At 45.2% G+C, this 25481-nt stretch overlaps 1 protein-coding gene across 2 annotated transcripts; it reads right to left on the minus strand.

Moving 5' to 3' along the window:
- Positions 1–6380: 6380 nt before the first annotated feature.
- Positions 6381–24625, minus strand: hic2 (hypermethylated in cancer 2). Of its 2 annotated transcripts, none has more exons than XM_086112017.1 (2): positions 24500–24625; positions 6381–8814 (listed from the first exon to the last, which is right to left on the minus strand). In XM_086112017.1, exon 2 carries the CDS (start codon positions 8750–8752, stop codon positions 7007–7009), a length of 1746 nt encoding a protein of 581 aa, XP_085968143.1. In that variant the 5' UTR covers positions 8753–8814; positions 24500–24625; the 3' UTR covers positions 6381–7006. The 2 variants fall into 2 exon arrangements, with proteins under 2 accessions (XP_085968143.1, XP_085968147.1); XM_086112021.1 differs by lacking the exon at positions 24500–24625 and adding an exon at positions 12878–13002.
- Between the last annotated feature and the right edge of the window lie 856 nt (positions 24626–25481).

Here is a 25481-nt window from a genome sequence, read left to right on the forward strand (position 1 = left end):
CAAGGGATGCTCGGGCAGTCCTCCGTGGGTATGAAAAGGTGGACACCGGGAGAGGTGGAGGCGCGGGAAGGTCTTGGGGAGGCCTGGAAAAGTCTCTTTGTTTACCTCAGCTGGCTCTGCCCTCAATCAAGGCAGTTTGGAGGAGATAATACAGGAGCGGTTCATGAACAGGAGATGGCAGCCCTTTAGCTCTTAAAAGGACAGAGTAGAGCTTCAGTTTGCTCAAAATGAACATTCACTGATGTTTGCGGCCATTTGGTCTACATGTGCCGCCTATATGATTGGCCGGTGACCAGTCCAGGGTGTACCTTGCCAAAAGTCAGGAGGGATGGACTCCAGCTAGTTGACCTGTTCTACACATCTTTTGGCATGTAAGATGTATTCTATGTTAATCATTACCTCACATAATGGGGAGAAGAAGGTAGGGCTTGCTCTCCCCGTGATATATACAGGGATGGCAATGGCTCGTGATGAAAAAAGCGGAAAAGGGCGTGGCCTGGACGGGGCGACCAATCACAAGTAAGACATCATAGCCGTCCAATCGCAGGGCTGTTTACAATCGGAAGATGGAAAGACTGATCGGGAGAGCTTGTGAAAACTCGACGATAAGGTACCTGACCCCCCCCCCCCCTAAAATCTTCTCAACGAATTTAGACGATTCACAAAAATGATCAATTTAAGAAATAAAACGGCGGATTTCCGCATATCCGTGGAAAATTGCCATCCCTGTATATATATTTTTAATGTATCACTTTGCTATGAGACAAAGCAAGATGTCTGTGATTTCAGGGTCATCTCGGTAAGAAGAAATAAGCAGAGTCGTCGGGTTCTATTCGACTCGTGTCCTTGCCAGTTTCACTTCTGCGCCGGTTTTGTCTCTTGCCCGCTGAAAAGAAATTCGCCACCAACAGGTTTGGTTTTTCAATCAAGCTTTTAATGAAAAGATTGTAAAATAACAGTTTATTTTCCTCAATGCTGTACATTAAGACTGCAAGGTTATGAATGCTGAGGTCAGCTGTAGTACACTTTCTTTATGACACTTAAGAGGTTTTTTTTGCGAGCCCCTTGGCAATGCACGGCGGCGGCTCGGACCTGAATACGAGAGCTCTCTGACGAGTGAGTGGACATGAAGAGAGAGCCCAGCCTGGGTGCTGCCGACAAAGCCTGGGTGCTGCCGACAAAGCTGCGCAAGGGTCACAGGAAATCACCTTCAATACTGATGTGTGCGCGTGAGCTTAGTATCGGGAAGTCGAGACCACCTGCTAGCACAAGTAGAAAACACGAGTTGTGCGCAGGTTTACATGGACCGTCGGTTTTACACGCGGGAGAGCTTTTGATGATTAATTATTCATCAGGAAAGGCCATAGACGTACGATACAGAGCTTCTCGGCCCGCAGATTCCGATACATTATTGAGAACTTTATCTCAAAGAAAAGAAACCGAAGCGGGAGTTCAAGACGACTTCAATGGAGAGCTCCGCAAATCATTTTCAGCGGCTTGTCGTGTATTTCTGGCAACGACCACAAACTGATGACGTTACCCAAATAAACCTTGGTGCGGTGACTCACTACGTTTGATTAAAGATGGACGGAAAAAAATAACATGAGGTGTAATGGAGTATGAGAGCACATTTCTGTAAACGCTGAAAGAGGTATTTTGGTGTCTCGTGTCACGATGGGTACAGTCAATACTGAAATGTAAAACGCACCTCTGGCGCTAGCAGATAATATGGCAGAGTCAAAGTTGAAAAGCGGTGGTTCACGCGTAGAAGAGATAAAGCGAGGGACAATAAAGCTTAAGACGAGGTTTAGTGGCATCAAGGCCCTTGTCAATGCTCTTAAGACTGGCTTTGGTTTCGTCTTCCAAGGTAAAATGCTGAAAGACAGCCATGCGATTTAAGCCAACAAAATCGGAAAACTCGCTAAATAGGAAAAGCTAACATTGCACGTCTCAGCTCTCCGTCACCTCAGAACCGAGGGGAAACTGAAAATCATGCCACATTGGATGCATCCGTCGGAATGAGATCCGAACAAACAAATATCTGAGGTTGATAGGTTTTTTTTGTTTGTTTTTTTTACTTAAGGGGACGAAAAAAAAAAAAAGACACTCTGGCATAATACACCAGGCACAGCAGCATCATCATTTTAAACCGTGCATCCTCAAACAATAAAAAGGTGAATCTGCTCGAGCAATGAGCGGGCGGCAGTGGGTTTCGGTCACCCCATCCACGTGGTACTGGCTCAACATGCTACCAACTTCAGATGACCAGCTTCTACAAACAATAATAGCTGCGGCGAGTCAAGTAGGTACCGTGACATGGAAAAATGGAGCCAACCTCCAGTTCTAGCTTCTTGACTTTGTATAAGCTGTATTCCTTTTAAAGCTTTTGTAACACTGCATAAAGACGGGATCTTTCCACCAAACACGGGTAAGAGATGAGGTACGACCAGAGTGAGGGAGACGGGTTGAACCGTCGCTTAAGCAGGAACTGATATGAGAGCACACCGGGTCGACCTTGACCTTTTGAAAAACATACAAAGTGCACTTAGTAAAGCTATCGCACCCTATGGTTCTGTAAAGGGGGTGGGAGGGGGGCAAACAATATTGAAAATGGAACAAACAAGTGAAAGATTCGGATGGATTAAGTGGTTTCAGATGAAAAAAAAAATCCTGACAATGAAGAAGAGGGTGAATGATGTGCATGTTGTTGCTTATGTTTTGGTAGGTTGAATAAAAGGCAGATCCAAGGCAACACCCAGGGAGAGCAAGTTCAAAAATACAGTGGCCTCCAATCGCAATGCAGCTCATGAGGCCTTCTGTGACGAGGTTAAGAAAATAATAGTTTTTAAAAAAAAAAGAAAAGAAATGAAAGAAAAAAAAACACCCGCAGAGAATTACATGAAACAAAAACTTGATGGACATTCAGGTGTAAGTGAGAAATTGGACATTGACCATTTTCTAAAAAAAAAAAAACACATCCAAGAAAACATCACAGAATGCAGTAAATGGCTGTTTTGTGTCACGTTTTTGATTCTCAGCTTGAATCCTCAAAATAAAATGAAAAAAAAATAGGGGGTCCTGGCTCCACCTCAGTCTCACACTGAGTAAATTCTTTGCAGAGGTGAGGACAGGACCGCAAATAAATACATTCATCACTGACAATAGACATTTGATAATGGAGAAGAAAAAAAAAACAACAACACCACTGTCAAGAAGTGTTTGCACCAATTTTATAGAGGCTCAGCCAGCCAGACGTTTGTGCTGCTTTGACCCACAGAACAAGGGCAGCTGGTAAAAAAGTAAGGAGAAAAAAAAAGAAGCAACATTCACAGTTAAGACTAAAAGATCATTCTTGTGTACATGCAGTGGACAAAATCAAAAGCTATCAACAACGTGATGCGATTAACCCCCCCCCAAAATTTTTAAAGTGTGTGACCTCACCCTGGCTCCGCCCAGAACTGACGAGCGCCAGGAGGCAGTCGTCAAGCGCATGTGGGCAAACATGCAGCAAAAGAGCCCCACGAAACAACGCCTTTTGATAAACACATCAAGGATGCACTGCCCCCCCGCCACCCCCCGACAGGCCAGAGGGCATGAGGGGAGGGAGGGAGTTGGGGCACGGGGTCACCCCAAAAGCCAGCTGGCACAGGGTGGGGTTAGTGCACCTCAAACCAAACACACCCCTCCCCCTAATTGAATATGCAGCAGTCCACCCCGTGCTTTTGTTTTGGCAGCAACCTCTGTGGAGCAGCAGCAAGAGGAAAAAAAAAACAACTGACTGGCCGGGCCTCGACTTGAGGTCTGTAAAAACTGTAAAAGTTTGTAAACAATGAGATAAATACATGTTTTGTCTTTTTTTTCCCGCCCCCTTGAGCCACACATGGTTCCATAGTCATTCAAATGTGCTTTGGTTTAAAAAATAGTTGGTGGATTTTGGGTGTGAGCTTCTTTTTTTTCTTCTTCTTCTTCTTTTGTACAACTTTGCAACTATTCACGAACATTGCGTGTTATCAACTAAAATGTAGACTTGTTTGAGCTGCCTCACCTTTTGTCAAGGCTCTTTGCGTTACTTGAAAGCACCTCCCCACCACCACCCCTCGCCCAGTATTTGTTTGGTTTTTTTTTTATGTATGAAACTAGTGTTTTGCTTTCATCATTAAAATACAGAGAAATTGATACAATACTATGTCTTACAAATGTAGCTGAGAGCCTGCACTCACCGTTGCAGAACTATCCCTGAAGTATTTGTATAGTAGTAGTTCTAGTAGTAATAGTAATATTAGTAGTAGTATGGTCACAGTTTGGAGTTTTTCTTCGCAATGTCCCACAAGCAAGCATTCAAACGCAGCTACAGTCTTTTTTTCTTTTTTTTTGGGCCAGCAATGGCTGGAAATCTTGTATGGGAGAGAGAAAAAAAATATCCTTTGCATGACAGACATCAAGACGCACTCTATCAAATGCTGACAGGTACAAGAAGGCGATGCACTGTGGGCTCCATCTTACACCAGAGGGTGGATGCATGTTTGTAGTTTACAGCAAAGGGTTTGAGAGGGGGGCAAAGGGGGGGTGGCGGTGTACCAACCACACAATTACTAGTCAATGAGTAATTGCTTAACAGCCAACATGACCAAGTAGTAACAAATGCAGAAATCGGGGATGCAGGTTGTAACTGTGGCTGTATCCCTACATAATAAATTCACAGACCATGAGGGCAACAAATAAATCAACCCAAAAAAAATAATAATTCCAGCAAGACAAAAAAAAAAAGGAAAAAAAGGAATGCCTATACCAAAAACTTGTAGGGAAGGTCCACAGTAAGTGTTAAGAGTGGATACACTGGACAGGCTTTAGTGATGATGACCGCCGACAACGGCCCGATTTCAAGCATATGCTCGCTTATGAGGTAAAGCATGGCGAGGTTCGAATAACTTAAAACCATTATGTGACACAGGCGAACGCAATCAGAGACAACAGCAACAATAATAAAAAACAAAAAGGAGGATCTTTGCAGGAGACCAATGAGTGGCTGTCCAGTGCATCTCTGCTTCTCCCTTCTTGTTTTCACAAGTCTGGCTCAAAAAGAAACTAACAAGCAACTTGAAATTCACATTAAATTTCTGATTATAAGTTGTATTTTTTTTTCTTATTTTGCTTTTTTTTTTTTTTTTTTTTGGTCTGAACAGAACACGTCACCAAATCCGGTTTTTAAAGTTTGGGAATATAAAGTGATCAGGACTTTGGACAATAAAAATGACATGACAAAAAAAAAAAAGGTGGTAAAGTTCACCGGCCCACCAATCAGCACAAGCTTTTCCGTTGCAAACCATCACAACCTTTCTCCGCTTCAGTCATTGGCCAAAACGCAAAAGAGTGAATTTCTTTATATGGACAATATAATTAATAAATTTGTATTATACAGGAGCAAAAGTAAGGGAAATCAAAAGTGAAATAATTTAGTATGCTATATATCTTAAGTATATCTTTATTCTTTTTATTTTTATTTTATTTTTTTTAAAGCTTTGGTTTGAACTTGCCTAGCAACATTTTGTTAGTTAGCTCTGTCCTCCACATTCACAAGATCTTTGGAACACACTACACTTAGACCAACTAACCATCATCACTTGCCTTCACAAAGACGCTACAGTACATTATTTTGAGGCGGCACCACCCTGAGCAGGGCGCCCGGAAAGCTATTTTATATTTTGGAATAGACAACTGCTAACGAGAATATGAGAAAAAAAAAGAAGAAAAAAAAAAGGATCTATAGGCATTAAAAACCTGTGTTGAGAGATGGGCAGGTTAAAGCATCAGGCGAAGATAATCTACACACTTTTTACAATTAATTACATTGGAACTTTTAACTAATCAACATGTAGAGTTCGTTAAGAGTAATCAGAGGTAGCGAGGTCACAAGCCCATATAAATAGACTTCTGGTTGTTTTGTTTTTTTTCTCAAGGGGAGGAAAGCTATACAGACACAAAATAAAACGTACCCACTGAACATATTGTTCGGTCTAAAACACCCTCTTTATGAGCCCCCTTTAAAAACAAATCCCTCCCCTCCACAAGAAATACCCAAGACCTTCCAGTTTAAACATTCACAGAAACATTATTAGTTCTTTAAGTAAAACACGTACCTCAAGGGGGTGGTCCTTTCCCCCCCCCCAAACGGGTTTGGTTTCATGGTGCACTAACAGGCAAGATGAGGAAAAGAGTCAACATCCTTTACCATCAACAGCCATGAAGAGAAAACTCTTGGAACTAAACCTTGACCCCCAACATGATCCCACCTGGATCCTTCTATCAGTTAAAGCATGGAGATGGTCCCAGTCACCCCCTCATCGTACATCGAGACCCCCCCCCCCCCCCATCGCTTAAAAGGAAAGTAAAAAAGGCTATAAAGCTGTCAAAGAGTTCAAAACACTCTTTTTTTGCGATATTATTGCCAGTACTGGTTTCATTGGGTTCTTTGAATCTATTTGGTCAGAATAGCGTTGGAGAGCAGAGGGGGGACCTCGAGTCATCGTTCTGGTGGACAACCGGCAAAAAGCTTTCAAAAGTTAGGAGGAAAGGAAGAATTTTGGGGGGGGGGGGGGTGTGACAAGGGCTGGACATTACATTGGTACCCACATTCACATTTATCGGCCTTGAAAGAGCACAAGTCACAAAGCTATGACGCCACGGCTTTGTGACTTTCAGCTGAGAGAAAGACAAAGAGAGAGAGAGAGAGAGAAGAGAAGAGAAAAGAGTAAACTGTTCCTCTAGAACTCCTGAGAGGTGAGCATATATGTCACTTTAAAACCAATGGTGACACAATCCCCGAAGTGACACCGTCACCACCATCGCCCAGTATGGCAACAACACTCATTCAGCCGGAGCGCCGTCGTAAACCGAGCGGAATAGAACTGTGTCGAACGTGTTCATGTGCGTTTCTTTGTCGAGCGAGAGTTTAGTGGGGGTGGGGGTCTTTTTTCTATTCCCAGAGTTCTTTGGCTTGATGCGTTTTCTAGGAGGGCGAGGTGTGCATTCTCAGGTGACTGATGAGGTTGCGCTGTTGAGTGAACTTGCCGCCGCACAGCTGGCATTCGTACGGCTTCTCCCCGGAGTGCACGCGCATGTGCTCCGTCAGCCGGTACTGGCGGGTGAAGCGCATGCCGCACTCCTCGCAGGCAAAGGGCTTGAGGCCCAGGTGGCTGCGCATGTGGCGCGTCATGGTGCCCCGCTGGGTGAACATTTTGCCGCAGATGTTGCAAGGGAAGGGGCGGGTGAGCCAGTGGCTCTTCTCATGTTGTCGCAACGTCGCCGGGTCCTTGTAGCTCTTATTGCAAACGGTGCACTTGAAGGGGCGGGCTTCGGAGGCGAAGTTGGACGGCCCGACGGGGGTGGAAAGGTCCTCGGCCTCCTCTTCGTCTTCCTCTTTGACGTAGGTCCCCACTTCCTCTTTGATGTACAGCTCGTCCTCGGTGTGGGTCTCCACGTGAGCGTTGAGCTGCTCCGAGCTGGGGAAGCCTTTCCCGCAGGGGATGCACACGTACAGGTTGTCGCCGAACGCCGGCTCGAAACCTTCCTGGCGGTACACGTAGTTGGCGCTCTGGTGCGCCCCGCCCGTCCCTCCTCTGCCCCCCGCGCTCTCGCCGTCGCTCTGACCGCTCTCGTCGCTGTGGTCCTGGCCGTTTTCTCCTCCCTCTTCCTCGTCTTTGCACCGGTGGGTTTGGTCCGAGTTGAGGCCGCCGGCGCTGCCCCCGCCGGGTCGGCCGTCCTTGGGCGCCACTATCACCCCGTTCACCAGAGGCCTGTCGTGGTCTTCAGACTTCAGCCCCGATGCCTCCTTCTTGGGCCATTCGTTCTTGCGCCCGCCCTGACGAGATTTCTTCTGGGGCGGGGGCCCGTCGTGGTGGGCGTTCTCGGCTTTCGATGCGCAGTTGAGCTCAGCGGGCTCCGAGCTGCAAACGTCTGCGCCGGGGAGGGTGGTCGAAGAGTCATCCAGCGAGGCACTGTTGGTTGTGGATACTGAGGCAGATTGGGGGGATTCTTGGGAGTTGCTGTGGGGGCTCAGGGCGTCTGTGACCGCGCCTGCCGAGGGAGGGCTCTTTTTGGTCAGGTCCAGCCCGAGATCGGGCTCGCCCGCGCTTCCTCCGCTACTGAGGTTACCGTTACTGCTTCCGTTCCCGCCGCTGCCGTTCCTCCCGGAGCTGCCGATATACATTTCGTCGTCGGAGAGCTTGTCCCGAAGGCCTTCGTCCGGCTGCGGCTGGTCGGCGTCCGAAGGGGCGGGATGATAGTGGTTGTTGGGTCCGGCGGGCGTGGAAGAGGAAAGGCGCTGGTTGTTGAGGCGTAAGCGGCTCAGGGGCCCGGGAGTGGAAGGTTTACCGGGCAGGGGTTTCCCGCCGCTGCGCTTGAGCTTCTTTCTGCACAGGGCGGCGAGGTCGTGGAGCTGGAGGTAGCTGGCTGCGGTTAAGAGGGCACTGAAATTCTGCTCGCTGCCCTGGTCCGACGAGGAGAGCAGCTTGCCGGTGTAGATGAAGTCCAACACTTGCCTGAACACGGAGGGGTTGACCATCTCCGTGTCAAGATTAATGAGGTTATCGTGGAGGACCAAAGACTTGAAATAGATGCTGCTCGCCGCCAAGATGTTCTTGTGGGCACGGAAGAGGGCATTCTCCACCACGATGATGACGTCACACAGGAAGCCTTTGGCTCTCTGTTGGTTGAGTTGCAGCAGCAGTTGTTTGGCATGATTTGGCAGTTCCATTTCCACCTTCCTTCTTTCCTTGCGTCTCGCTCGCTCTCTTCCTACACCAACGCCACCTGAAGCTGTAAAGAACAAAAACAAAAAAAAACGTGGTGAGTTCGGGGGGTTGGGGTAGCCACTCCGTTGAAGGCAATGGGGGGGGGGGAAAAGTGCCAGAAAGGTTCTCAATGAAGAGCAGACCAGTCGGGCACAATATTACAATTCCGCGGTTGCGATGAACTCATTCAGTACTAGCCAATTCTAGATCAAGTCTGAAAAGACGTTTAAAAACGTCTTTGGGAGTGAATGAGTTAACAGTCAACCACTCACGCAAGGTTTATCAACGTGAATTCACTCTTCTTTCCTTGGCTCATGCCTCACCCCCTCCATCAAATTGCCTTTTGTGCAATCCAACAAACATAGAAACGGCAATCTAACCTCTCGGAGGTGAAAAGACAACCGGTGCCTTTGAACTGACAATAAACCACGACGTGTGACTGCTGTTCCTGTGAGTGCATCCATATAAGCTCCAAGTTCTCGCAGGGACGTTGGCCAAATGTGGCACATCATCAACATGTCAGCTTGGAAACAGGAAACAGTCTCCGCCTCTCGTCTTGCATTTAAAACAAATTGCGAGCCTGCGTAGATCAGATACATTTTGCCACTGTTCTGGCACAAAGGCCAAACGGGTGGAGAAAAAGGAGAAAAGGAATTACTTTCCTTAAAAGGTGCCTCCTTTTGACTTCTCGTCACTCCCTCTGTCAAGATAACTCTGGTTTCAGTGAGATGCCCTTCTTGGAAACTCGTCTCACCCTAGTCTCCATTAGGTCATGGTAATGTCAGCTCTGCCCCATTGTCTGGGGGTGGGGGGGTCGATGGCAAGGAAGGGCCGGGGGGGGAGGATTAGGTGACACTTGAGCAGGTAAAACTAGACAGGAGCTCAGGCAAAGAAGGGGGTGGAGGGCGTGGCTCAAAGACAAGGACAGCACCACCCGAACCTCCAGGGAGGAATTCGGACAACTCGTTCGCTTTCAACCAACAAAACAGTCAGGATAGTATCGAGCGTAGGGATGGACAAAAAATGGAAATGTATCAAATACAATAAAAGACAAACAGATAACATGGCATCATGTGTATCTAACACATTTTAGCAGTCTTACTTTTTTTTTTTTTTTTTTAAATGAAAACATGAAAACACTTGACGATCGACATCATTTTCACTTGTCACTCAGTAATGACTTTAATTGCAAGTCTCATACACGAGTTAGGTAACTAACCACATCAATGACAACCGATCAGGTACAGGAATCCAGATCAGAATGATTTGTCAGAAATCTCTCAACTATTACATTGGCGTGGATGCAACCTTGGCCTGCGTTGATGCCGGCTGCACTCGCGTCATATGACGCCGTGTTCGACGCCGGGCCGGCGACACAGCTTGTTGAGTATTGTTAAAAACAGTCAAGTGTTGTGCGCGCAAGTCATCTCTTTATTGTTATTGCATTAAGGCACCCCCCAAAAAGTTATTTTATTCATTATAAATATTCTTAATTCATTGGTTGGTTCAAATCGGTCATCGGAATTTTATTTCGTCTTCCCATTATCGCAATCTGCATAAAGAAATCCATATCGGTCCAACCCTCGTTGTTATTCAAAAAGTATTATATTTGAGTGAAACTTTTACCAATGCTTGGTCTCAGCGAGTACTAAAAATATGAAAAAAAAAACCTATGAAGAAAAGTAATTAGTGAATCCCAAATAAAAGTGTAACTCGTGAGTCATGAGTAGAATTGAACAAAGTCAGTGTCATGCAGTGGACAAATCAGCTGGAGGTGACGCAATAATCTCGGCCCCTGACTTGTGTGGCAGTCGGGTAATATGGACGCACATCATTAATGCCCCTCAGAACACTGTGTACTGCATTACAAGAGATTATACAGCGCTGCTAGTGCTTACCACAATAAGCATATACTGTACATGAGCGTATGAGCCAGGTCACACGTGTCACAGTGTTTCTAAACTGCCAAGAAAATGCAATTCACTCTTCACGGGTTTACTATTTTCGTTGATGTTGAAATTGATTGTCAAATTTGATCAACCGATTTTTTTTTCTAATATGGCAGTAGTGATCAATTCTATTGCAGACTCGCGTAACAAAAAGCGCGGGCCAGGAGAAAAGACCGCACAAAAGGCAACGTGCAAAGTTTGCGATCATTTCACATTGAAAAAAGATAAAGTGCGATATGTCTACCGCAAAGCAAAACAGCAGCAGCTTTAGGAGCCAACACAATAATATCAACATCATTAACTAATTGAACTAGCTAATCTGCACTACATCCTCGAGCACCTCGACAGCACAGGGACCTATGCAAGGATTCTGTTTGTGGATTTCAGCTCTGCGTTCAACACCATCATCCCGGAACTCCTCACCCCCAAACTTCTCCACCTCGGTGTGTCCCCTACGATCTGCCAGTGGATCCTCAGCTTCCTGACGGGACGGACACAACAGGTGAGACTGGGAGCAACAACATCATCAATACGCACCACCAGCACTGGAGCCCCACAGGGATGTGTCCTCTCTCCACTGCTCTTCTCTCTCTACACAAACGATTGCACCTCAACAGATCCAGCTGTCAAACTCATAAAGTTCGCAGACGACACCACGGTCATCGGTCTCATCAAAGACGGCGACGAGTCTGCGTACCGCCAACAAGTGGAGCAGCTGGAGCTCTGGTGCAGCCGACACAACCTCGGGCTGAACACGCTCAAGACTGTAGAGATGATCGTGGACTTCAGGAAACATCCTTCTCCACAGTTGCCCCTCACACTATCCAACTGCCCTGTGTCAACCGTCGAGACCTTCAAGTTCCTGGGAATCACAGTCTCCCAGGACATGAAGTGGGAAGTCAACACCATCTCCATCCTGAAAAGGGCCCGGCAGAGGATGTACTTCCTGAGGCTGCTGAGGAAGCATGGCCTGCCACAGGAGGTGCTACGACAGTTCTACACGGCAGTCATCGAATCAATCCTGTGTTCTTCCATCACGGTTTGGTTTGGGGCCGCCACAAAAAAGGACAAAATCCGACTTCAACGGACAGTTAGGACGGCGGAAAAAATCGTTGGCACCGCCCTACCCACTCTTGAGGACTTGCACACTGCAAGAATCAAGACAAGGGCACGGAAAATCCTCCTGGATCCCCCGCACCCTGCCCACCACCTTTTCCAGCTACTCCCCTCAGGCAGACGCTACAGATCCATGCGCACCAAATCCAGTAGACACTTAAACAGCTTCTTCCCTCTAGCCATTAACTCCTTAAACAGTCACTGACGTAGTCACTCTTCTTGTACTACAAATACTGCTACTGGTTACTCTAAAATGGTTCAATGATTTGTTGTTTACGATGATACTAATGCAGCGTGTTATACCGGAGACAAATTCCTTGTGTGTTCTACATACTTGGCCAATAAAGATGATTCTGATTCTGATCATAGCTAGTTTGAATAAACTGTCACGCCCGAACAAGCGATCAAGGATTGACACTACTGCCGACGGTAACAAAACAACCCCATTCAAATATCAGCTAATACGGCCACAACTGGTGGCCTCTGGGACTCAACACACACACTAGGGGACAACCAGAACCAACAACTCTCAACAACACACATAAGCTCCGTTAGTGCAGGATTGGAACAAAAGTCCACTGTAGCAGGAATTGATATCTGGAGGTGTCTGGCTCTGTTAGAACTGATGGTCTGGCTGATAGAAATCAGTTGAAGTGATCATTATACTCCGGGTCCAGGCCTGGGCTTGCCTCCTCTGCTTTGACACTTCAACTCATGGTCTTCACCCCCCCCCCCCCCCCCATCTCTAGGCTGCCCCCCTCTCTCTCTCTCGTCTGGCTTCCCTACCTTCACGGATCTCTCAGCAGGCAGAACGAGTTCAACCACCCCCCAACATGTACTGCATCAAAACGAGCCAGTGATGAAAATACAGTATAACACAGATCTGCAATTAAATCTGTCTGAGGCGCTACCCGGTGGTACGGCAATGACCTCTACAGGCGATAACGGAGGAAAGAAAGACCCTTTTCCATGATGCCAAATCGGAATATCGTAGATCACTGAAGCATCTTGTCTAACGCTTACGCTCATGCTTGCTTCTCCGCAGGCTTTCTGGGTGAGGGCACCAAGAGGCTTTTCCAACAAACAGCCAAAAACGGTGGCTAGAAACAGCATACAGAAGACAGCCCGGGAAGGGGAGGGAAAAAAAAAAGAAAAACTCCCCCACCCCCCTCATTTTCTCATCCCTCCATCTCCCCCCAACCTCATCACCCACATGGCTACCGGCTCCCCCCTGGCCCCTCTGGTGCTGTGCTCTGCCGGCTGGATTCCAGGGAGCTGCTAATGGATTACGGCTGATCTATATGCAGCGAGGGTGGGACACGTGTAGGCCTACCTCCTCTTCCTTTGGTGATGCCCAACAGGCTTAATACGACAGGGGGTGGGGGTTGCCAATGGACCTGCACCACCATTACTGCTCCATCTGTGAGTCTGTTTTTCCTTTTTTTTTTTCTTGATGTACTATAAACTCCAGGATGCATCAAGCAGTGACTGAAACGCTGTACCTAGATTACTAACCACAATTGGGTACGGTTGCATAATTAGTGGCGAGTTTCCAGCAGGGTTAATTCCTGCATTTTCTAATCCCTCAGCTAAAAAGGTATGATGATGTGTCCTGGCAGAGAAGCTGAGAGATGTCAAGATAGCTGGGCAGGAGAGCCTAAAGGAATTATTGACCCTTAAGAAACAAGGCGTGCTCTGACCAAACACAGCCCCACATACCAAGTGAAGCCAGCTCAGGGGGGGCTTTGAGTGCAGACCAGGGTAGACGTCGCCCTTCAAGCCAGAGGATCAGTTTACCTTGCCTGCAGTTTTGACCTTTTCAAAAACAGGCTGTGACTTAATGATAGAGGGGCAGCTTCACTCTGAAAACTCTCAAGCACCCCGCTGCTTAGCATCAACCTTGACTTCTTTCGGGTATCTTCTCTTAGGTTGACAGGGGTGTGTGCCCAGACTTGAAAGACATGATAAGAAGAAGGGAAGAAAAAAAAATCCAGGTGTCTGGGGGTTGAACACACATGCACATGCATGTAAATTACCTCTTCATTAAAACTGGTTACACCAGAGCTCTGGGTGATCAGGTTTTACTTCATTTAATCCCTATACATGCATGACAAGGATTGAAGGCAAAGCATTTTTTGGGTAAGGTTTCACATACGCATACATTGCAAAAACTCATCCCCCATTCAAATGGTGCTGCAAAAACAATAGGAAACACTGTAATGCATGCAAGGCCAGCAGTTGATGACACATTCAATTCCGCTAGACACAATATACAGGGCTTGGGGAAAAAAAGTGGGCGCTCATTTGGCTGCATTTGGTTTGCAGACAAAATCGGAGTTGGAAGGGGGCGTGTCCCGGTTCTGCCATATCAAAGGCGGCCCGGGTTTGTGCGTTGCAATTTTGTTTTGATACCGTTTTGCGACAGGCTTATACAAAGCATGGTTCCACCTTTCCACTGGACATTTAAGACTCATTCTTTGCATTTATAAAAATCTCTTGAAGACCTGAGATCAGCACTTGAACCTTGCCTGAAAAATGTATCGTTTGCCACTCAAAAATGATTTTTGTTCACCACCCTGCTTTTATTTTGCAATTGTGTTATCTTTTCATTTATACTCCTATGTTAGAATGTTCTCTTTATTTCATTTTTGCCTCTCTAAAGCACAATGAACAGAAACAGTATCACGTAAAAGGCCCCTTCGCACTTTGTGTTGTGGCATCCACCCCCCCCCCCCTTTCCCCCTCAAGGTGTTGAAGGATTAAAAGGAGAGCAATGCAGCAAACTTCATACAGTGAAGATGACGGAGAGAGCAGTGGGCTGTGGCACTAATCTCCAGAACAGATCACCGGGAGCCTGGTGAAAGGGCAGAGGTGAGTCAAAGTCCCGTGGCGCAATAACAAAACACACCCTACAACCGTGAAAGGTCATCTGCTTACATCCAATAGAAAAGACGACGAGCCTGAACTTAAGAAAAGCAAAACTCAAATTTACAGCGGGCTAAACCGTCACTACTTTTTACAACAGTGACTTGAGTGGCGCACAATGGTATAGTGAGCAGGTGATAAGGTAAGAGAGACATATGTGCCGTGAAAGACAAAAGGAAGAAAAACAAGCCTGCACTGCACACATGTAGTGGCCCTCAGTTTGCGCACACACACACACAGTCATGAAGACAGTGCACTAACAACACACACACACACCCAGAGAGTATTAATGGTGGGCAGTGCGAGTGGGGGTGGGGGGCAGGGTTAGGGGGATGGTACAAAAGCCAATTTGAAATACAAACAAGCAACCACCTCAGAGCCATTTCAACATGGCCGACAGCGGGCTGCATGGGTAAGGCTGATTCAAGATTGACTACGTGCGGTACTGTTGCAATTAACGGGGTTTCGATTCTCTCGCTCGCTCCCTCGTGAGTGAGTGAGTGAAAGGAAAGCTCACAATAAGGAGATTAAAGACAGCAGCTGAGTGTTGCCCATTTTCAAATAACCGCTCGCTTGGGTTTCCTTATACCTGAGTAAGATGTGCCGCGTCAGGCGGAAATCCACGCACAGGCACACCTAACGATTGGTTATACCGGAGACAAATTCCTTGTGTGTTCTACATACTTGGCCAATAAAGATGATTCTGATTCTGATTCTGGTTGAGGAAGATTCTATGTAATCCCGCAACATCCATGATGTCTTATCGTTGTTGATGATGTATACTCGTCGCAGTCGAGGCAAATATGCAGATACTTTGTGTGAAAGAAGTGCTTGACTTGCCAACATCAGTCTCGTGCAATAAATAAATGGTTCATGGTCAACAATCTGAGGTGGCATAATCACCCCCCCCCCCCCCTCCTTTAGTGTAATAGCCACGTTTACACCAAGCAGCACAGTTCCGTTAGGATCTTCGCGGCACCGTTTGGAAGGGTACTTTGTAGGGCTGAACGATTTTAGAAAAGATCTTGTTGCGATTTTTATGCAAGATATTGCATGATATTCTTCAAATCGTGCTTGGGTGCAAAACTCACTGCAGTAATACAAACACGACAGGAAGTCACATCATACCATCAAAACATTCAAAGCTGCTCCTCCATTAATGCAACACAGCGACAGTGACTGTGTGAGCCAGTCCTTTTTCAAGGTTGAATGGAGCAAGAATGACCCCTTGCTGTCATACATACGGCATGTACTGTATATATGGAACTGTGTAAGACGATGTACAAATATTTTCCTTTTAACTGAAAATGTTTTGACTTTTGCGCTTATGTACATGTTCATTGCACATCCTGTATATATGTAAGATCATTAGGAAATTGTTTTCATATGTTTGAGAACGTAAACTGCTTCATACGGAGATTATGGTCTTAACGATATAGTCTAACATTCATACCGCGGTATAAATGGAATCCCTTAGCAGTAATAGCATACATTGCTATAAAATTAAGTAGACGAATTAATAGTAATGAGATATTTCGAAATGTGAAATGGAAGTATTTCCTCTTAAATGGGCATAAAGTATGAGTAGATTTGTTCTTATCAGCTTATTTTTCAGCCAGTCCACGAGTAGCATACCGCTCTGATTGTGATCTAAGCTTGCTAGAGCGCTGCAAAACCAAACAAACCAACCATTGGTGAACACGTAAAAAATAAAAATGAACTTCAATCAAAAAAAAAAACAATCATTCAGCCCAAGTTTATTTATTGTAGCTTGGTTCACAGACCTAATTTCTACCAAAAAGTAGAGGGTAGAGCTGATTTATCATTTTCAAATCACAATCGTGATCTCGGACGATGCAACCTCATGATCGTCAAAGCTGCATTTTTTTAAAGCGCTCTTATCACCCCCCCCCCCCCACACACACCCCGGTCCCAATCTAAGAAATGCCATGCTACTTGTGGACAGGTCACGCTAACCAGGTCCGAGGTACAGCGTCACATCATATAGAACCTTCCTTCCCGACTCGTAGCTTTCCTGGCTGCTCAGAAACGCCAACTTGCGCTGCACAATGTTTACGGGCAGCAGCTAAAAGACGCACGGTGCAGACCCTTCTCCTCTAAGTGTCTAAACCTCGACTCTGTTGCAGCAAATATGCTAGAGAAAGACAAGTCACTTGTCTAGTTCGCATGTCTAGCATTAAAAACAAAAACAAACAAAAAAAAGAAACGGCTGCACAAAATGATCGGGGATGTCGTAACTATTTGTCAACTGTGGGCCTTTGAGTCTCTTCAGTGATTAACGGCTCTATAAATAAACTTAGAATGAATACATTTTTTTAAAATCAATTTAACTTTGCAAAGGGACGTTTTTTTCCCAACATGTAAACTTGATTTTGTTACATTTAAGAAAAAGCAAACATGTTGACAGGAAAATGCTAAATTTGAATGAAAAGAAGCTGACAGAAGAATAACTATAATACTTTATGATCCTTTTCACATGAAATATGTACCTTTCACATTTAAGAAACACTTCAATTATGATTTGTACACGTTTACATTTGCAATTACTCTAAAGGGATTCAATGGATACCATCAATGTCCATTTCAGGCAATATTACTTAGCCCTCAGTCTACGAAGCAGTTAAGTCTCTGACAAAAACATTTACCGGTACATAGTGAATAATCTTTCATTCATGAACATAGAATATTCAAATATTTAAAAAATATTTTTACATACAACATTATTCCACAGAATTGCAAATGTATACGTTTATGATGGCAAGCAGGAGGTCTTGCTTTGTTGAGCCAGTAAAAAAAATAAAAAATAAAAAATAAAAAAGGATCTCCCTCTCACATCAGTTACACAAGGTACCCACGTACTATATATTGATTAAAAACTCATCTTGAGAAACTGTGATTTAAGGCAGAGACTTAAGACACTTTCATTTGAAGACGAATTGTGGTTCCACAGAGAGCACAGAATCCATTGGGTTTCTTTTAAAAATACAAAATAATAAATAAAGGTCCCAACACTTGACTCAGTAAAACAACCGATTGACAGCATCTGTGGGAAAATTTAACACCGATTTGATTCCGATGTAATCTGATTGCCGGATATAAATGCTGGCGTGGAGTGAGGAGATACGACCCCCCAGCGGCGCATGCCTGAAGAGGGAAATGCATGCATTACAGTATCGCCACTGCGGGCAGGGTCAAAACCTTCCAATTAAGACTCCTTTTATGTGTCAGGCAGTTCATCCGTATTGCAGACAAACAAGCCCTGCCCAGGGTGCAACGGAATGAAAAGAGCCCCATCCATTTCATCACAGGAGGCGGGGGGGCATTGGCCGCTGCATGCCCCATATGTGCCAGTGTTGTGTAGCCAGGGAAGGAAAGGGGAAAGCTCCATCTCACACATGGCTCATCTGCAAGTCCATTCAAACTTAGACACACCGGAGAGATCGTGTACACATAATTTCAAACGTTTGTTCACATACACAATAGATAAAAGGTTGAAGATTTACTTTAAAAAATGCAAAGAATCTAAAGTCTTCAAAACAATAAAGCTGAGCAGCTCATGAATTATATTTTTGAAGGGCTACGGAAATAAAGTTGTTTGCTCACATGAAGGAGACTTACGAATGAATTAAAGCACACTTTTGTTATATTTGACGTGCATGTATACGCAATAACTCACTCACATACAATTCAGTAGAGTCCTAGTTCCAATTGACTCAGTCCAATTTGTGTTGCCACTGGTCAGAATTCATACGGTGCATTTAAAAAAAAGGCTTTATAGACACAGGAAGTCTTCAAGGGTGACTGAAGATGTGATTTTTTGTGCTAGTAATCGGCATGTACAACAAGCATGTGCATTATACTTCTAATTCAGTGCAACTGTGCAATGCTGGAGGACACAGGACTTAATTCATGAGGCAAAAATACTTCTCTCATGGTTTTGTGACTCGGAGACATGATGATTATGAAATATGCTGTAAAAATGGGGGATTTTGGAGTGCAGTCCCTAAGCAGGGATTAATTAACAGCTAGAGAGCAGAGAATCCTGTCACTCTGTCAACAAATATGTGCTTTTTAAAGTTACCGGGGTAACACATTTTTATTTTGTGTTTTAGCACTGCTAAAAAGACTTTGTTTAAACCACCGTTGCGCTAGAATAGCCTTGCAGGGATGTACATAAAAATGTTGGTGTGGTTCTCAAACAAGCACCAGAGGTTATTGTTTGAAACATTCATCCGTGCATTTGCTATCGCTTATCTGGGGTTGGGTCATGGGGGCAACAGCTTTAGCAGGGAAGCCCAGACTCCCCCTTCCCCAGCCACTTCTTCCAGCTCTTCCCTGGGGATCCCAAGGTGTTCCCAGGCCAGCCAGGAGATATAGTCTCTCCAGCGTTTCCTGGGTCTTCACCAGGGCCTCCGTTGGTGGGACATGCCCGGAACACCTCACCAGGGAGGTATACAGGAAGCATCCTAACAAGATGCCCGAGCCACTTCATCTAGCTCCTCTCAATGTGGAGGAGAAGCAGCTCAACTCTAAACCCCTCACCTAATCGCTAAGGGAGAGCCCGGATACCCTGCGAAGGAAACTAATTTTGGCCGCTTGTACCACCTCAGAGACCCCAGACTCTGCTTCCTCTAAGGAAGGCGTGTCGGTAGAGTTGAGGAGAACTTCCAAGTATTTTGCCCACGGACTCACAATGTCCCGAGTCGAGGTCAGCAGCGCCCCATCCTCACTATACACAGTGTTAATGGTGCACTGCTTCCACCTCCTAAAATGTCGGATGATGGACCAGAATTTCCTTGAAGCCGTCAGGAGGTCTGCTTCTATGACCTCACCGAACGCTTCCCACGCCTGAGTTTTTGCCTCGGTGTCCGCTGACGCTGCGTTGCGCTTGGCAAGCCTGTACTGTACTCATCATCTGCCTCTGGAGTCCCACAAGCCATAAAGGCCTTGAAAGACTCCTCCTTCAGCTTGACAAGGCATCCCTTACCGCTGGTGTACACCAGTGGGTTCGGGTGTTGTCAACAGGACAGGCCCTGACCACCTTACAGCCACAACTCCGATTGGCTGCCTCACCAATAGAGGCGGGGAACATGGTCCATCATTCTTCGATGCTCACCCCCCCCCCCTCCCAGCCCACCAACCTCATGGATCAATTTAAAGCCTTAAAGCACATCTAGGCAAAGTAGGGCCCGTGGGGCATAGTTCCTGCGGCGTACTTTTATTTTGATGTGCAGGCATGTCAACAGTGCAAGCAAGCAAACAAAACAGCGACTTGTCTGCAGTGCTGTCAACTTATAATAATAATAATAATAATAATACATCACATTTGCAAGCGCCTTTCATAACACAAGGACACTGTACAACCAAGAGCAATAGTAAAACACTGATAAAATAATAGACTTAAAGACATTGTCACCGCATTCAGTGATTTCCCTGACTATTTCAGCAAATATTAAAAACAATAAATAAACGCCAACTGTGGTCCTCATGTTAACAACAATCTTATTTCCTGCACAGTGGAGGGAAGTGAGGAATTTCCCCTAGTAACCCAACACCCTCACAAAAAAAATTATTTGGGGATGTTGGGAAACAATTTTCGAAAAAAATAAATCTGAATGTAAACGTTTAGAAACATTCCATGAACGACAACAGCACAAAACTTCCCTGGAGTGAAAGTGATTGTGTTTGCGGTAATGACTTATTTTGCAGAGCTGATCAATGACATCATTGATCAATTAGCAAATTAAGACAGTCACAAATTTTGTAGGGCGGACTGGTAGTCCAATGGTTAGCGCACAGTGTGGCAGTACCGGGTTCAATTCCAGCTCCGGCCTCCTGTGTGGAGTTTGCATGTTCTCCCCAGGCCTGTGTGGGTTTTCTCTGGGTACTCCGGTGTCCTCCCACATTCCAAAAACATGCAGGCTGGCTGATTGAACACTCTAAATCGTCCCTTGGTGTGAGTGTGAGTGTGGATGGTTGTTCGTCTCTGTGTGCCCTGCGATTGGCTGGCAACCAGTTCAGGGTGTCCCCCGCCTACTGCCCGAAGACGGCTGGGACAGACTCCCATCACCCCCCACGACCCTTGTGAGGATAAGCGGATCGGAAAATGGATGGATGGACACATTTTGTAGGAAATGAAAACTATCTGTTGATCCAATCCAGTCGATCTGAGGTGTAAAATCGAGCACTTAGGATTCAACGTAGCAAAATATATCCTTATCTATAGTTTTCATGAAAAAAAAAACATCTGGCATTATTCAATCTAACCTCAGTTGTCATTATGCCCCCCCCCCAAAAAAAATAGCCAAAGTAAATCAATCCTGGCAGCAGCACATGATGTGTGTGAGGAAGTGAAGCAATCAACTAGCCAGTGAACATAGGATCGGTATGATAACGTGACTCTTTTCTTCGAAGAATGAACTTTGTTGGTGAGATAAGACTGGCAAGACCCCCCTCCCTTCAAAAAAAGCAGCACTCCCATATGACCTCAAGCTAACAGCATTGGGTTCCCCCCACCCCAAAACATAGCTAACCACCTCTAACTCTACCTTTTAAACACATTATTATCACCATGTGCCTATCAGAAACACATTCCAAAGACGGATTCTTTTTATTCTTCTTCTTACAGTGCAACAACAACAACCCTGCCCAAGGGTGCTGTGGACACTGAACGAATCTCAAAACTGTCCTCCAACAGGCGGCGCAGGAAACGCATGTCTTGCATGAACGCAAGGGCCCAGCCGTTAAGTCCTTGAACGCATGTCAGCAGAACATACAGCCTAAGTAACCTTCTTAAGGCATTGTGCTGCCTACACACGCCACTGTAAGCCATGATCACAATGGACACAGGGCACCGTGTGTGTACGTGTGTTAAGAGGAGGGTAGCAGATCATGAGGCGTGCGCACACACACAGGCCTAAAATTAACCTCCAGGCGCCTCTTTGTAGTCCATAGTGATCAGTTAAGCTTGTCACACTGATCAGTTGACTCATCTTGGGCAGACGCAATCGCCTAAATCGACACTGAAAGTACATCTGCTGAGAATCTGACAGCTGCACTGAACAGATGTTCGGCCACGGTTGTAAAATGACAGGTTGCCAAAAGGAGAAAAAAAAGAAAAAGAAAAGTCCTGAAAAGCACAGCTCTAAGTTTTTGGTTTGATGTCAAATCAAATCCTTTTTTATGATCACCCTCACTATGGTTTTGGTGCCATATCAATTTAGGCATCACAAAAGGAGGAAGAGTAAGATTATATGCAATGCAGGTGATGTGAATCCAGCCAACACCTGCAGGTATGTTGATTAGTTTTAACAAGGTGCCATATTTGCAAATAACGAGACAGAATAAACAAAGCATGTGTGCCCACATTTAATATTGCAGCATAAGCAAATGCTGGAGGCTAAGCGAGAAGTCTAGCGGCTTGACAAGCCTTCTCTAATTAAGTTCATATACTGCACGCAAAATGTATTCCACTTTTTGGGTTTGTCCAACCTTCAACAACAACTCAATAAAACAAGTTGCTCTCCCAGTTTTAACCTGGCCTGTGGGGCGGACTAAAATTATAACGGGGTTCAACTAGCAATGAATTGTCTAGCGCTGCGATGGCGATGTACCTTTAGGATCAATTATTCGATTGCTCATCCCATCGATGAATTGACTAATCAGATAAAACGGGACTTTGTTTAATAAAACAACATCTGCATGTGATGTGCAGGTATTATTGGTGTTGCCATCCTCACTTTCTAGACCGGACCTGGTACAGTACTTGGGACTGTATGTGGCTTTAAAAGGTCAAGCCTGGCTTGCCTGTTAACTGGATAACCATTTGCTGGTCTGCATGTTGAGTGAGTGCCTAGGGATCAGTTGTGACCGTAGCTGTCATATATGAAAGTGTTTGTTAGTTTGTTCAATAAAGTGATTGAAAATGCACTGGCAGAGCATGACAATAAATAATAATTAAGATTGGTAGGCTATACTAAATTAGCTAACTGATACATTGTGTTGACAATCGTTGACATGCTGTTGTGGAACGTTAGTTAATTTTGCTTTGGAGTACACAAATTGCAATTTATCTTCTTTTTAAAGCGTGGCATGATCACAAACTGGGACATTCTGTCTTTTCCAAACTTTACTTTGTGACTGCAGTAACATTAATCCATTTAGAAATATGATCCCTGCAAAGATTTCGCTGTGAGCTATTTGCATTCAAGTTATTTGATAACCGTTGCAGAAGATGTAGCGTAACAACAAATAGCTAAAAGCTACATGCAGTGACAATAGCGTCATCGTCTCAGTCCTTACAGTCACAATATTCGTTGTTTTTTTTAAATGGCCAATGTCCGAACTAATGACAGTTGTTTCTTTAAGACTTTGTAGATTCTCAGTTATCCAGGTCACGGTAGTCTGAAATGGAGTTAACTAGACACTTGTTTGTTGAATTTGTTTTGTCAAAACAATAAAAAATTATTCTATGAGGATAATGACAACTTGGTACATTCATGTATAAAACAAAATAAATGGGGCCCCTTCGGTGTACAATGCGCAGAAATAAAATACCTACTGGATCAAATAGGCTTGAAATACAATGATGGCTTGCTCCTCCCTAACTAAAAAAAAAAAAAAAAAACACCAACATGGTTCATTGGTTAATACAGATGGTATCAAGTCACTGTAATCTTGGGCTCTCAGGTGTGATCATGCTGTATATGCATTTGCATGTGCCGAAACTGAAAACTGCACTTCAAAGAAACATTACAAACCAGCTAAAAACAAGTTGCTTACACTAAAACAAGAGCCAGTCAAGGAAACCAACATTACTGGCATTCCTAGGCCTTATTATCTCCATGCCCCTTGGTACTTTTAGCAACACTAATCACCTGAGAATCCAAGCTACCTTCTCACCTGGGAGGAAAATGTTTCAACGAACGAGCTTTTAGGAGTTTGAATTAGATATAGATCTACGAGCACCGCTGTTTGGAGAGCAAAACAAAGATGGGCGATGAGATCTTGCATTTACTGATTTCCACACAGTGCTGCGCGAGTCTAACTGCCAGTCGCTGCTGCTAAATCGCTTTAATTGGTCCTACGCGACACAAAATGTGGATTAACCTAAACACGAACAATGCACGTCGCGCCATACATTTAGTATCGACTGCTCCAGCTCGCTGACCATTATGGTAATTGCGTCAGTTGCGTAGAATCCACACAACTGGACCTACTTCGTCATTAAGAGGGACAATGACAGGAGCGGATGAGCAAATAGTAAGCGTAAATGTAGATCATGTAAGCGTATTTCGTTATGAAAGCAAGAAAATGAAATGCATCGTTTTGCCAGCCTGGTGATGATTTGGTCCATACTGGCCCGGAGGGAGGCATCGCTTGCAAGCCCACCGTGCCAACGTAAACCGCAGCATTTGCAAAGCCATTCTTTCATTTTTTTGAAATTATTGTAAGGGAAGCCATAAATGGTTAGGTTTCAGCCTGAAGAACGCCTGCAACAAGAAACCAGAATCGGGACCAGCGTAGTCCCCTTTTTTGTTGGCACGCCGTGGAAAAAACGCCAGAGCAACACTGCAAACCAACCAAAGGCAAGAAACCACCACACACACACACACATACACACACACACACGTACACAAAAACAGCCGTTTCACAAGCGCGTGGACACATGTAGACGGATAAAGAATCGTTTCAAATTACCTTCTTACATCGGTAGGGTGGTTCTCAAGCGTTCTTTACCATCCTCTTGCTCATCTCACAGCCTTCGGGACGCCATGTTGCAAGCTTATGACGTTACGCTTCCTCACCCCTGACCCACATTTGAATAGGAACCAGCCCGGAGTGCAGCGGCACAGAGAAACACAGCTCAGCCCACGGTGGGAGGGTTCGGAGTTCGAACACCAGCCCGCCCCTCCCCGCTCGCTCACTGGCAGTGGTACCTGCGAATATGGGAGGCGGATGCCCACTCCAAAAAGTCGTTTTACAAGGCAGAGTTGTTCGCTCTCGGACCCACATGTGACCTAAAAAAAGTCAAGTAGTTAATTAACTGAGGTAGAATTAAGTATATTTCGTCGTTTTGTTCTTTGCCTTGTTTAACTGGCCAACGCTGAAATAGCTTTCCACGAACACGGACATGCTACTTGCAACCTAATTATTAATCATTGTTTTGATCCCCTAACATTAGACACACTCTCTTTTCACAGTCATTTGAACCATATTATCAACATTGAAAAATTAGATGAAACGTGGAGCAGAGGCAATCTTTTCGAGTATTTGATACTTTTCACTTTCTGGGTGATACTGTGTGACCTCCTGGGTCAGACGAGTGAGAGCTAAATCAAGCAGAATTGTTGGAATGGGGGTCAGAAAGTGGGCACCAGATGTGCGGAAGCGGGGTTGTTTATTTGGCTCCTCCTCTTTGCACAGAAGGCTCCAAGTCGTGTCCGTTACAAACGAATTTCGGGTGTAGCGTGACTGGTCTTTCATAAGGATAACGGGTTCCAATTGTCACGCGTGTGGAGCATGCACGTGAGGTGTTAACATTTAATAATTTCAAATGCAATGAAGAGACTCCATGCAGGCGTCTTCATCGATGGCGTCGTGCCAAAGCACTCTACTGACATCGGTTGGCCGCCGAGGAAACTGCAACCGCTGACCCCAAATACAATTCAGTACCTGGCTT

The sequence above is a fragment of the Hippocampus guttulatus genome, chromosome 5, assembly GCF_054856545.1.
Source record: "Hippocampus guttulatus isolate MCC_2025c chromosome 5, RoL_Hgut_1.0, whole genome shotgun sequence".
NCBI lineage: Eukaryota > Metazoa > Chordata > Actinopteri > Syngnathiformes > Syngnathidae > Hippocampus > Hippocampus guttulatus.

What these genes read in the sequence shown, in the direction of transcription:
- hic2 (XM_086112017.1), bottom strand. Translation starts at nt 8,752, where the DNA reads ATGGAACTGCCAAATCATGCCAAACAACTGCTGCTGCAACTCAACCAA.